Source organism: Gobio gobio (assembly GCF_949357685.1).
Source record: "Gobio gobio genome assembly, chromosome: 20".
NCBI lineage: Eukaryota > Metazoa > Chordata > Actinopteri > Cypriniformes > Gobionidae > Gobio > Gobio gobio.
The window spans coordinates 18907797-18922170 of NC_137113.1; the positions used below are offsets into that span (position 1 = coordinate 18907797).

The 14374-nt window shown below is 38.0% G+C and overlaps 1 protein-coding gene across 3 annotated transcripts; it reads right to left on the reverse strand.

Moving 5' to 3' along the window:
• Positions 1–406: 406 nt before the first annotated feature.
• valopb (vertebrate ancient long opsin b) lies at positions 407–9624 on the reverse strand. Of its 3 annotated transcripts, none has more exons than XR_013818637.1 (6): positions 8693–9624; positions 7171–7381; positions 6255–6372; positions 5808–6047; positions 2352–3389; positions 1650–2221 (listed from the first exon to the last, which is right to left on the reverse strand). XR_013818637.1 is itself a non-coding variant. In XM_079845708.1 (6 exons), the coding sequence occupies exons 1-6, from the start codon at positions 9060–9062 to the stop codon at positions 3129–3131; spliced, it is 1101 nt and encodes a 366-aa protein (XP_079701834.1). In that variant the 5' UTR covers positions 9063–9368; the 3' UTR covers positions 1655–3128. The 3 variants fall into 3 exon arrangements, 2 of the variants coding, with proteins under 2 accessions (XP_079701833.1, XP_079701834.1); XM_079845708.1 differs by having other exon boundaries at positions 1655–3389; positions 5808–5914; positions 6014–6047; positions 8693–9368; XM_079845707.1 differs by having other exon boundaries at positions 407–3389.
• Between the last annotated feature and the right edge of the window lie 4750 nt (positions 9625–14374).

A 14374-nucleotide genomic window follows, 5' to 3' on the forward strand; every position in this document is an offset into this window, starting at 1 on the left:
CCTGATAGAACCTCTTAAGAGGTAGCAATAGCAATATACATTCTATATAAATAATGCATAGCATGGAAAAATAAACATATATGACATTCCACTATATCATCTAATGAAAGAAAACTGCAGAGACTAAATTCATTTCAAGTAAAGCCTATGGTCACCTCATTGCTGTGTGTTTGTGTAAACAGGCTTGTTAGCCTCATGACCAAGCTAAGCCTGTTCTTATCACATTGCTTTGGAGATTTCCTAGTAGTGCACCACCAAAAGTAATTCTAACTGTGGAATACCAGGCAACGCAGGTTTCTAGCAAGCAGTGCTGAAATTTATACCGCTCTGAAAATTAACATAGAAATGAGACAAAGTAAAATTCCAAGCAAGAAATAATGTAAAACCAAAACTGTGACAAAAAGATGAATAAAAGTGATTTATATATTAATGCATGTCAAATCATATATGCACGTTTCCAACATTTATGTGATTTTAGTGACATTGGGTCATCAGTCAGCTGTGACCAAGCTAAAATTTCATTACAAACGATAAAAGCAATTCAAGAATAATTTCATGATTGTAAGGCTGTCATGAGAATCTGCAGTTAATGGAAAAAATGTACAGAGCTCATGTTATTGCACATAAAAAATAGGTTGATAACATTGTACATATTCTGTCTGTTTGCATTCATGTTTAACACACACATACACACAAAAACACATTACCGGGTCCTCTGAGGATACTGCATGTCCAGGAAGTATAAAATGTATATGCTGTAGGGCATGATGCATTTACACAGCATGAGCTTTTTTAATGACTATTGGTACACATGGAGAGACTCAAAAGAGCTGAAAATCATTGTTTAAAGTAAACCCTTCAACTTTAAATGTGTGGCTTTGATCATTGATCATTGATCACACAGAATTGAACAGTATGTGAAATTAATAATTGAATGCATTGGAATGACCGCAGAAGGTAACAAACATTTGTTCAGAAGGCATCTTTGCTTAAGTGCCACTTTCATCTGATATATGATGTAATGCATCAATAAACTGAATTTGAGAGCATTGTGGTTGTAATTGCTCAATTACTCAATTTAGTTTAAATCAACTCTTTTAAATCGCCTTCCTTATAAGCTTGGTCTTTGCCGATAAAGTTGCCAATAGATTCTTTATTGGCTTTGATGGTTCCATGAAGAACCTTTAACATCCACAGAACCTTATTCACAAAAGGTTCTTTATCGTGGACAATGTTTCTTTCGATTTTAAAAATGTCCTTCACACTAAGAAAAAAAAGCCTGCGTGTGAAAACCTCCTTTTGGAAGCTTTAATTTTAAGTGCTTTAACTATGTGAACTTGCAAAAAGCCTTGAAAATGTTGTCAAAGATTCCAGGCCACAAATGTTTATCTCCTCTGACTTTCCACTTTATGAGTGAGATCCGGCATGGTGGCCCTCTGTTGATATCCTTCTTTTGTGCTCTGATACTGTGCCTCTCGCTATAGGGTGTAAGAAACCACGACCAGGAGAAATTGAATTCAGATGTTTTCATTTACCAGGGCAATGTTGAAAGAGTGCTTCTGATATATCCTCATAGATATAACCTCATATCTCAATTCAGATTCAGTGTTATTTCAGGTTCTCCGTGTAATAATAAACACACAGGATTCCTCGGTGTTGAACTATCATCAGCAGTGTGACCACTGGAAAGTTATTGCAGGTTGATTTATTATGTGCTACAATGTGCATTTGTTCTACAATTCTGACATGTTTTAAGAAATAAGAAACATGATTTTTATAATCCAAGTACACAAGTAAAACATTCATTGACATGCCACAGACAAACATCAATATCAATATTCACTTTGGACGGAAACTGTGAGGAAACACTAAACATTATGGACCAATAAGACATTCAGACTGTTCACTCAAACTTGCAAGTACTCACATATCAAAGTAAACAGTATAGGCTGCTAAATAAATACAATTTATAATAAACATTCTTGCTTCATTAAACCTCATTAAACAAGACTGCAAAAGGCAACAACAGACAAGGATCTCATTTCCATGAGATGAGGGACATTAATTGCATGGTTCATTACTGTATTGCGAAGCAGATACGCTGCCAAACCAGTCATGTCTGACCTGTTAGTTCACTAAATTAATTATGATATCAATTACAGCAGTTTTTAAATAGTTTTCCTATGTAAACATGCACTAGACCGGGGTGTCCAAACCTGCCCTTGGAGGGCCACGTTCCAGCAAAGTTTAGCTCCAACTTGCCTGGAAGTTTCTAATATGCCTAGTAAGACCTAGTAAGATTAGCTCAGGTGTTTAATTGGGGTTGAAGCTAAACTTTGCAGGACAGTGGCCCTCCAGGAACAAGATTGGACACCCCCATACACCCCATACAGCAGCCGTTGTATCGGCAGAATATCGGAGATGATTAGCTATAGCCAGGGCAATATTTTAATTTTAAAAAGTATTTATTTATTTAGACTTTCAAAAACAACAGATTTTAATTCTGCTGTTCGGCTATTTCTGTTAATTCCATTTTTTTTTTTGCCTGAGCTTGTCTCATAAAAGCGCAGCATCTGCAGCACATTTGTATTGTTCAACCTATCACATTATCTTCTGATTTTTTTTAAGTCGACTAATAATGATTATTATATGAGAGCCTGTATTTTGACCTCAATGTAGTCTGAATTTTAATATAAAATATACTTTAGCAACTCTGAAACTGAAAGTTATTGCAGGATTATGGTCTTTCATTACAATTGCCATTTAAAAAAACTAAACAAAAAAAACTGCACTGATACTAGTGTGCAATCAGCAATATAGTGAGAGGAGAATATGCACAGATCTGAAAAACAAATAGCTTTTGCTCAGAGGACTGTACAGAAATGTATTGCTTGCCTCTTTCATGTTGGGTAATGATGCGATACTGACGAGAACAGATATGCCAAGACTGCAAATCGCCACAACATAAAGAAATACGAACAACAAGGAGAACGTGTGAAAACACAAACCATACATTCTAACATATGCAGGTCATGACTGCAGGACTTATGCTTTAGTTAGACAACAGGTTTCGACAACTGGATGGAGACTATAAAGGTATACATTTATTCAGTCAGACTAGTCCTTCTCTACAAAGGACATACTCGACTATCCGATAAAGGGTGCTGCTTTGGACCTCCATTGCCACTCTGCTCCGGCTCTTCCTCTTCATCTTCACTCTTCTCCATGTTGTACATGGATATGGGCACACGAGCAGCAATGGTGGACATCTCTCCAAGCTGACTTTCTGCTGTGGCAGTGATAGCTCCTTTGTCTGATGTCTGGTTCACATTGGTGGAATCCAGACTGGTGCCATTCCCTCTAAACATCTGGATCAGACACTTCCTGAACTGAGAGAAAAAGCACATGTATAAGGATCATGGTAGTTCCACTGAGATTTCTAAAGTGCTATCAGAGGAAATCACCATCATACACACACACACACACACACACAAATAAAATGATTTTAATTTTGCTATTAATTATGCATGTTATGAACTCAAGACACAAAAGAAAAGCTTTGATGAATGTTTCCTGTCTCCGTGACACCATGTAGAGATTTGTTTTCAGCGGTTAGCCCATTGCACAACCTCTGCATTAAAACTAGGAAAAGGTCATTAAGCAAGATGTATTCTATGTAAAAACAAGGACATTGTTGGCCTTAATTAAAGCAGATAAGGTCATGGGAAGAAAATATATTCATTTCCTCAAGGTTTTGGTTGGACTGGATGAAAATGAGGTACCCTGGGTAATTATAATACCGGCTCTCTCTCTCTCTCTCTCTCTCTCTCTCTCTCTCTCTGCCAAATTTGTAATGCGGAGAGACACTATAGTGGGGATACATTTACAGAATAATACAGGCAGAACATACTAAGACAAACTGCACTGAAGTCATTGAAAACTTTAACTTCTTATACAACATAAGCTAAACAAAATTTTTATATTAAGCAAATAATAACACAAGGTTCGTTTTGTTAAAATTTGTTAATTGATTATTAGACATTAAAAAAGAGCAATACTTCTACAGCTTTTATTAGTCCAAAATAAGGGACTAATTCATTCATAACTAATATAATTTAAAGGGGCTAAAGCCTGTAAGTATTTTCGGTTGCACTTTATTTTACAGTACCTGCACTTACGTGTACTTACCTAAGAAAGTACCGGGTAATATAAGGTAACTACATGGGTTAAGGTTAGGTTTAGCGTAGGTTCAGGGGTAGTACCTAATTATAACCAAGTTATTGTAATAAGTACACAGTATGCACATGGGGAAACAGGACTGTAAAATAAAATGCTACTGATTTTTCTTGTATTAATTGCTTTTTAATTGCCAATGTGTGAATCAAAACTTAAAAAATTATACCTTCTCTGACTTACTAGGTTATAAGCCTGTAGAATTAATTTTATGTAAAGTACTAGGGACATTTTTGCCATGAAAATCAATTGGTTGTGACAATTAACTTGTGTTCCCGAGAGCCTCTCTTCCGTTCTATGAATGCATATACAATGTCTCAAACTCTACAGTCTCAAATATACTTCATAATCAAATTTAACAGTGTAATTTATGATCCGTTTCAGAAAAGACAGACAGAAAACTTTGCACTCTCATTGAATACGCCAAAAAACAGCAAACTTCCCTAAAACACAGCCTATATGACATGGTCGTTTTTGTTGGATTCTCCATATACTCAAGGGCTCTTCTGAAATCCAAATACAATGCAGCATGACCAATGCTATATGGTTAAAGGAACTGTCCCTATTCTCACTCTCAAGTGTTTGTTCTCATCTCTCTATAATGTAGTCTGTCTCTCTCTCTCACATCAGAGAAATTTGCGACCCCGGCTGTGACCCTTTCATTCTGGGAACAGCTGGGAAGGAACTGGGTTAGGTCTGGAAGATGTGCACAGCTCAAGGGGTCCAGCAGCCTCCGCTCCAAACCACCTGGGACCCACATCCTAGGGGTGGTCATCAGAGTCACATGACTGCAAAAGATCAGTGCTTCACCCTTTGCATCAAATGACACACTACAGGGACGCTGAGGAGAAATTTCCCTCTACAAGCTTAAAGTATGAAGCATGTTCAAAAAAAAGAATGAGATGTCGCGAAGCAACATCGCAGACTGTATCACTTATTGCACACGACTTCTCTGAGAATATCATTCAATTGGAAATTAAACCATTGTTTGTCCAGGACGACAAAGCAATTGACGCTTGTCACAGTGTAGGACCTAAGACTTCCCCCTAGGAAAGCTTAAGGCACCTAAACATTCCCTTAGGTGAAATTATAACTTTAGACATATGAGACATTTTTCATTTGAACTTTAAATATTTAATATATTTTTGAAGTAAGAAAAAAATTAATCTCCTCAACCAAAACTGTCAAGAGTAAAAAGCATCAGATATCCGTCATTTGTCCATGACTTACAATGGAGGGGAAAAAAAGTTTAGCAGTTCAGACCATGCTCATTCTATGAATTCTATTGTAAAGAATATTGAATTCTGACAGGATAGCTAAAATAACCTTAAACCAAAACATTCCCGCAGTGCAAGAATTATTGGACTATTATAAGATTCATTGCCTTTGCTCTCCCTTGCTTTTCTGTCTTTTATTGATTGATGGCATAACACACCAGAAATCGATTCTTAATATAAAAAATACGTTTTTTTTTTTCTCAGCACAGCACCCTAAACTCAGACGTATTATTTTTTTATAAGATGTGTAGGTGATCTGAAAATGCCAGATAAGGATGACAAATGGCAAAGATGTACCTGCTTATTCATGAAGACATAGATGATGGGATTGTATACAGCTGCAGTCTTTGAGAAGAAGGCCGGTATTGCGCCCAGGCGAGGATCAATATAAATTGTGGGACAGGCTGTGACAATAATTGAAAAAGCTGCATAAGGCGTCCATCCAACCATGAACGCAACTATCATTACAATGACCATCCTCGCCACTTCTCGGTCAGGCTTACGCGTACTACCCAGCCTTCCATGAGTGTTCGATACCTATTAGACACAATAAAGTTCTAAGGTTAATTACAGTCCATGAGTAAGCTAAAATCAAATGTTAATTACAATACACAGCCAAACAGAATCTCAAAAGGCTCTTGTTTTTTTGTTATTTGCTAGTTTTATTTTGCTCTTTATTCCTTAATGCCTAAAGATTTGCTATGAAGCAAGTAATGAAAATCAAGATAAGAGTATATGACTAACCTTTCTGAGTTTCTGCATAAGTTTACCATAGGAGATAATGATCACGCCAAGAGGAAGGATAAAACATGTAGTGAAAAAGGTGATGATGTAGGTGTGGTTATAGTAATTATTTGAGTACCTTAAAGGGGGAAAAAAACAAGACTTTAGACCTCCTCAGTCTTACCTACATGACATCTAGCAGGTACTTTGAGCACAAAAATAAGTGTGGATAAGAATGCTTAGGTAATCAGTTGTGCACAAATCACAGTAAGAGCGCATGCACATGTTGTACACTTGCATAATATGCTTTGTTAAGTGCTTTATTTGTCCAAAGTAACATTGCAACAGAACAATTGAGTACTAAGCACCCACTGCAAGCTCATGGCAGTGCCAAAATTTGGATCACTGAGACTTATAAGTAAAAAGTTACATTTACTGCTTTGCTGTCAGAGATCTCAACTGCAAAAACGACATTACTCTAATGTTGAACAACAACGTGGACAATGATACAAAATATTCCCCCTCCTTAGTCTTCTTTGTGTCAGTTTGTGTTCCAAGGCCAAGGCCAAGCCACAGCCACAAATGTTTTGTACCAGTCTCTTGAAAGCAATTTTTCAACTGATGGCTGCATGGCATGAGCCTTGGGGTTATAAGTGGTTTCTTTTTTTCTGTCATAATATAACACACAGGAAGAGGCCTTGACTCAAGCTCCTAGTCTGATTCCAAATGATGCCACTTTAAGGAACATGTGCAAGGCACATTAGAATTCATCAATAACGTCATATTGTATTACTGTGGATGTTGTTCCTGTAATACCTAATATGTCCATGACAGAGAAACACAGACAGAGATTGAAAGACTGTGAGTGTGAGAGACTTAGAAGAACAAATAGTGAATGAAGGAAGGGACATTCAGTCAAATGGTATTTTGAGCTCACCAGTTGGGTTCACAGGTAGTGCCAATTTTGCTGACTGTATAACTGCTCCAACCCAGAACTGGCGGGATTGTACAGATGAAAGAGAAGGTCCAAACAAAAATAAGACCCATAGCTGCATGCTTGCCTCCCAGCCGGACGTTTTTCAGAGGACGACAGATCACAAAATAACGCTCGAATGCCAAGATTGCTAAAGACCACATAGCAACAATCCCTAGAAAGCAAGAAGGTACACCCATTTTTACTTTGCTGTGTTGGTGCGATCATACATGTCTCTGCATTGACATTTAACAAGAGATATAAATAGAAATTCTGAATAACTTTAACGGTTCAAATGAATTCATAAGATTCCTGTTTACTCTTCAGAAAAGCAATTATTAACAATGCAATTAGTATCATGGGAGAAATCTTGGTAAAATCACAGTTATGGCATTAAAAGTCGAAATTATGAGATAAAAAGTACTAATTACATAAGTCCGAATTTTGAGATAAAAACCCGTACTTATGACTAAATTTGACTTGTGACTTACTGTGTCATAATTTCAACTTTTTATGTCATAATTATGACTTTTGGCCCGAGATGCTGGGATAGGCTTCAGTGTCACCACAACCCTGCTACATAAGACAAGCCAACGCTATCTCACAACCAATTCGTATGTATTTGTACGATGTGGCTAATTCGTACAAATTTGTACGACCTCACTCGTACGAATTTGTACGTTTTGTCTAATCCCCAGTGACGGTTAGGTTTAGGGGCGGGGTTTGAGGTAAGTCATTCGTACAAATTCGTACGAATTTGGCAACTCGTCAAATACGTACGATTTAGCAAAAATCGTATGAATTCGTACGACTGAGGTCGTACAGATTCGTACGAATTAGCCACCTCGTAAAATATGTACGAATTGCCATGAGAAGCGGTTTGGAAAATGGATGGATTGAATGAAAATACACCATGGTTTTACTCCAACTATTTGCGGTAAAACCACTGTAACCACAAATGCACCATTGTTTTACTACAGTAACCATATTTTAACAATGATTTTTGTAGTAAAACCATGGTGATAGAAATGATAAACAATATGCCAAAAAATAAATAGCTTGACTATTATCTATTAAATTAGTAACTTTTACTTTTTCCTTACATAACCTACTAATTTTTCCTTTTCTATCCCAACAGTGACATGTATACTTGTAACATGTATACTTGTTAGGCTACTAATAAAAGTGTTGGGATAGTTTCTGGTGAGTAGTGAATAAGAAATAATAATAGTATTTAATGACTAAAATTCGAATATGCACCACGCAGCAACAAGTGTAATACATAGGCTACTACAACAAAATTAAATTGCAAAAAAAATTAAATTAGTTAATAACAATGGAATAGTTTAGTGTCACCGGGAGTGGCTACTAGCAGAATAAGGCTACAAATAGGCCTGTTTAAATGACTAAATACAATCAATTGTATTAGTATCATAAAATAGGTCGTTAAAAGGAATAATTGTTTACGTCTTATGTAATAACTCACCGAAAAAAGTGACGGCGAATCCCTCCAGCACACACGCCCAGAAACCCAGGAAGAAGTAGCCTCGTGAATTAGTTAAAAAACTTATAGTGCCTCCTGTCAGTGAAACTAGAAAATCTGCAACAGATAAATTAACAATGATGTAATTCAGCGGTTTCCTTAACTGTTTGAATCTAAACGTCACGAACATAACGGTGAAGTTCTCTGTTAAAGACAGTGAAGTCACTATGAACATCAGACAGGCGAGGACAGTGTAATTCCAGGGCGCAACAGACTTGAGGGGACCCGTGAACGGATCGTCCGGTGTGGTGATGTCGGTGGACTCGGTGACTGAAGAACCAAACGATTCCATGACAGCGTTTAAGGCTGGCATTGAGGGGGAAAAATCGGGAAAAGTTCATAAAATCATCACTAGGGAGCTTCTTGAAAGTCCAAGACAGGTGTTTTATAAACTAACCGACACAGAATGTGCGCACTCTATGTCAATTCAGAAACAATTGCAAAATGGATATGTATGGTATACGATTTCTTAATTCTTTTAATTTCGAAAATACTACAATATTTTCTAGTACAGCAATCCACTTGAGGAGACAGTTGTCCTTAAAAAGAAGAGCGCGTTTGCGGAAAGGTTGCACTGAAACGTAACAGGTCCGCTTGCTTTCTGTCCACGGCTGAGCATAGGCATGTTCATGCTGTTCTCCTTTATATATACAGTCCGTCGGCATGGCCATCTCAATCCCTCGAGGTAAAGAGAAAAGCCCTTTTCCAAGTTTACCGAGACATTTCAGAGGGGCGTCACGCGCTTTACTCTCTTAAAGGTGCACGCAATCGGGTTTTGCCCCATATAAAAAGTTTTAACTATCATTAAAAGGATGTACATTCACATGAAATGAGGTCTCCAGACATATCAGTCTTTTAGAAAAAGCTAAAAAGCTAGAAGAAAAGGTTATTTTATTCTACATAGAGCGGGTTGCCCCCTCATGGGCAGCGCCACATTGATATCACATGACCAGCTGTCTCATTAAAAAGGTGCAAAACCACTGGCAATAAAAAAACACTGGGAACTTTAAAAAGCCAGCTAAATATACATGTAAAAAGTGCACAATTAAACTAAACAGATTACTGATGCGGCCATGCATGCAAATTAAAAGTGCAGCACTGATTATTATGTATCAAAGTCTTCCTTGGTAGGCTACACTGTAAAAAAAAAAAACAACAACAAAAAACAATTGCTGCCTTAAACATCCAAGTTGATTGTACTTAAAAATGTAAGTAATTTCAACTTAAATTACATTAAAGGTGCCCTAGAATGAGTTGAAACAATATTTTAAATTGTTCTCTGATCTACATAGAGGGTATGTGACTTATTTAAGGGCAAAAAAATTATACAGGTCCATTTACAACCCTAGAAATTGTCCCTATAATGAAATGGTCTGTTTTTGCCTTATTTGGAAGGGTCATGAATATTAATGTGGAGTTCTGCTCTGATTGGCTGTTTCACTGCGCCTAATTTCAGTAGCTTTAGTGACAGAAACACATACTGTCCGGCATGAAATTGGAGAGATTATGCATCCAACCTTATATGTTTGATCCTGTTTCTGATGCAGATTTTGAGGAACAGCCAATTGTTTTGAGATTGGAAATGGACGCTTCTGAGTGTTAAGTTTAGTCTTTATTTTCAGTAAGAATCTGCAAAACGTAACGTCAGTAACTTCAGCCTACATGTGAACTAGCATATAACATTAACTTTACACGTTAACGCATAACGTCAGCAGTCACAACTTTGTTTTTAGCATTGGGAAAATATTTAAATCATTGTAACGCATCACCGTTTGATTTTTACAATGATAGCTTCTTCACTTTGAGTCACAAACTCTAAACAGCGAACTGGGTAGCACGTAAATATGTTGTTTGTACAGTGCAGTAAAGTTTTTTGTTTATTTTTTTGTACAAATTGACTAGATGCCTTGTCAAATGACTATCGTTTCAACTTAAATGGTGGAGAAGGTGACGTTAGCTAGAAGGATCGAGTGAGCTATAAGCATCTAAACTAACATAGCGTGTGTCTCAATCAGCTCCCTAGTTCAGTAGTCAGGGCACTAATCAGGACATACACAATGGGCTGACTTCCTGATCAGTGCCCTGACTACTGAACTAGGAAGGTTAAAGACGCACCCATAGTTAGCTCCTGAGTTATGTGTTGTTGATGAAATATAGGCTAAATTATAATTCTATCCAACAAAATGGATTGCCATATGTATCTACGGTTTTATTTTGTAGATTTCTATGACAACACTGGCAGGAAATAATATTGACCTTTGTCATTTGATATTTGACAAACTTGGAGTTTCCTATTGTTACTGTACTAGCATCTTGCGTTGGGTCTAGACAACACAGGGGGTATCATCGTTAATGTTGTCTCACTAAGAAACTTTCAATTTAATCAGAAATTCTTTAGACAGTCAATAAGTGGATAAAATCACTATACTTACTGCTTGCGGGAATATACACTCACCTAAAGGATTATTAGGAACACCATACTAATACTGTGTTTGACCCCCTTTCGCCTTCAGAACTGCCTTAATTCTACGTGGCATTGATTCAACAAGGTGCTGAAAGCATTCTTTAGAAATGTTGGCCCATATTGATAGGATAGCATCTTGCAGTTGATGGAGATTTGTGGGATGCACATCCAGCGCACGAAGCTCCCGTTCCACCACATCCCAAAGATGCTCTATTAGGTTGAGATCTGGTGACTGTGGGGGCCATTTTAGTACAGTGAACTCATTGTCATGTTCAAGAAATCAATTTGAAATGATTCAAGCTTTTTGACAATGATGCATTATCCTGCTGGAAGTAGCCATCAGAGGATGGGTACATGGTGGTCATAAAGGGATGGACATGGTCAGAAACAATGCTCAGGTAGGCCTTGGCATTTAAATGATGCCCAATTGGCACTAAGGGGCCTAAAGTGTGCCAAGAAAACATCCCCCACACCATTACACCACCACCACCAGCCTACACAGGGGTAACAAGGCATGATGGATCCATGTTCTCATTCTGTTTTCTCAATCTGCAAATTCTGACTCTACCATCTGAATGTCTCAACAGAAATCGAGACTCATCAGACCAGGCAACATTTTCCAGTCTTCAACTGTCCAATTTTGGTGAGCTTTTGCAAATTGCAGCCTTTTTTTCCTATTTGTAGTGGAGATGAGTGGTACCCGGTGGGGTCTTCTGCTGTTGTAGCCCATGCTTTGCTGTAGCCTGACGTCGTCATACTCAATTCTAGTCAGAATTTGAGTCTGATACTGCTCCGTTGGGCTGTGATTATGGGGCGTGTTTCAACCGAACCAGGAAAGACCTCAATTGGATAGACCTACAACCAATCAGAGCAACGGAGCGACGCATAACGTTAGTTGTCAAATGTCAACAGAACACAACTGCACTGTGTTGCCAAGTCCGCGGGTTGAAGCGGCCCCAATTATGTGATATACAGACCCAGGAATGCGAATTTTAGCTGCCAGCCCTGCCAAAATAACACTTTTCTAATATTTTACCCCCCAAATGCCTTTTTTCCCCGGAGAACCCCCCTGGAAAGCTATTGGGCTTGTTTTTGGCTAGTTTTGAGGAAAATTAGCAATTGGGCGGGTTTTGTTGTCAAGACTTGGCAACCCTGTACCTGCACGCACGCTGGAATAAGTTAGAAGAAAAAGATGAGTGTAAACGATCTTTGCCGGTGTTGTAAAAAAAGGATACACAGAGTACTTACCAACACGATCATCCTTTCTGAGAGAAATAGTAGGTGAAAGAATATACGAATAAGTTCTCAGAGTAGGATTAGAACAAATTCAACCCAAGCGCCTTTGATGACGTGGATGATTACGTTACTGTTTATCATCTGTCCATCATCGTATAAAGCCCGCCCTGACAATTTCATTGGTCCGAACAGCTTCTGTTTGGGCATAATTACTCCTCTATGGATCAAGTCCAGACCGAACTGCCCGTGTAAAAATGTTGTGGGCGGGGCTAAGTTCGGCTGGCATCCAGGCTAACTTTGATGCATACCTCACTTGTAACGAGTGGTTATTTCAGTCAAAGTTGCTCTTCTATCAGCTTGAATCAGTCGGCCCATTCTCCTCTGACCTCTAGCATCAGCAAGGCATTTTTGCCCAAAGGACTGCCACATACTGGATGTTTTTCCCTTTTCACACCATTTTTTGTAAACCCTAGAAATGGTTGTGCGTGAAATTCCCAGTAACTGAGCAGATTGTGAAATACTCAGACCGGCCCGTCTGGCAACAACAACCATGCCACGCTCAAAATTGCTTAAATCACCTTTCTTCCCATTCTGACATTCAGTTTGGAGTTCAGGAGATTGTCTTGACCAGGACCACACCCCTAAATGCATTGAAGCAACTGCCATGTGATTGGTTGATTAGATAATTGCATTAATGAGAAATTGAACAGGTGTTCCTAATAATCCTTTAGGTGAGTGTAGTTTGAATTGCCGCTTCTCCAGTATCAGACGCTGAGCGAAGCCTGTTTGATATTGTCCCAGGTTAGAAAAGCTTTCCGTGGTGAAATGGGCTGAGCAAACGAACAACTTTGAATTAAATTGTCGCAGTATCCGGTTATAGATCAACATAAAAAAAGATAAACACAGTTTTGTTCTGTGGGAAGGGTATGAAAAATCCTCACGTCCCCTGCACAGCCTGGAACATAACATTTTGTTCCATGAAATGCCATTTTCGCTATCCTCGCTTGACGCTTGTTTATTCACAATACCTGCAGAACCGCCTGGCCTTGAACATGTGCTGGCATTTGCAATTGTTGGGGGCGTACATATTAATGATCCCGACTGTTGCGCAACAGTCAATGTTATGATGAGATTCGCCTATTTTTTCGTGGTGTTTTTCACAAACGAGATTTACATATGAAGGAGGAAGCAATGGTGTTTCATGTACTGAACTCTTGTTAGTCAACTATGCCATGGTTAATTAAATGTTTCATTCTAGGGCACCTTTAAACTGACTTAAAAACATTAGTTGGATCTTGTATAACTTTGGAAACTGCTAAACTTATTTTGACGAGTTAGCTAAATCAATGTAAAAACATATGTTGTCATAACTTATTAATCATATAATTTTTTACAGTGTAAAAATAATGGGCAAAAGATCAACAGCATAATTTTGATCAGCAAAATATTTTGACATAAGAGATTATTTGGTGATCTTCTTCCATAGATAATGTCTGAAATGTCTCCTGCCTCAAACTGACAAGAGGAAAAATACCAGGAGTGATTCATCCCTTACAAGATTAAACTGCATGATTGCCTGTGCAGCTTTCTGAGAACTAATTAAGCAAAGTAAGAAAACGCAAAGAAACGGAGATGATATCCAATACACAAGTATCTTGTCTGTAGCATTTCTTACAGTCTTTCATGTTCAGACATTTAGAAACAACACACTACTACACACTGCACTTGCATGTGTAAGCAATGTATGCATCCTATGAGGATCGATCAACACTACAGCATGCAAAACTTGATTTAAATTTCACAAAACCACATGCATGATGGAAAATAAAGGTGTTCATCGGTTTATACTAATACCTATTCTACTGTAAAGAAGGGTCAATTGATCTTGAGAAAATGTAATTAACTTGAGTAGGTTCCATCTAAGG

What these genes read in the sequence shown, in the direction of transcription:
- valopb (XM_079845707.1), bottom strand. Translation starts at nt 9,062, where the DNA reads ATGCCAGCCTTAAACGCTGTCATGGAATCGTTTGGTTCTTCAGTCACC. An exon ending in ACTACCTGTGAACCCAACTG is followed by an intron (nt 6,373 to 7,170) that starts GTGAGCTCAAAA and finishes TCCCCCTTTAAG; the next exon opens with GTACTCAAATAATTACTATA. An exon ending in ATGTCTTCATGAATAAGCAG is followed by an intron (nt 3,390 to 5,807) that starts GTACATCTTTGC and finishes TTTTTCTCTCAG; the next exon opens with TTCAGGAAGTGTCTGATCCA.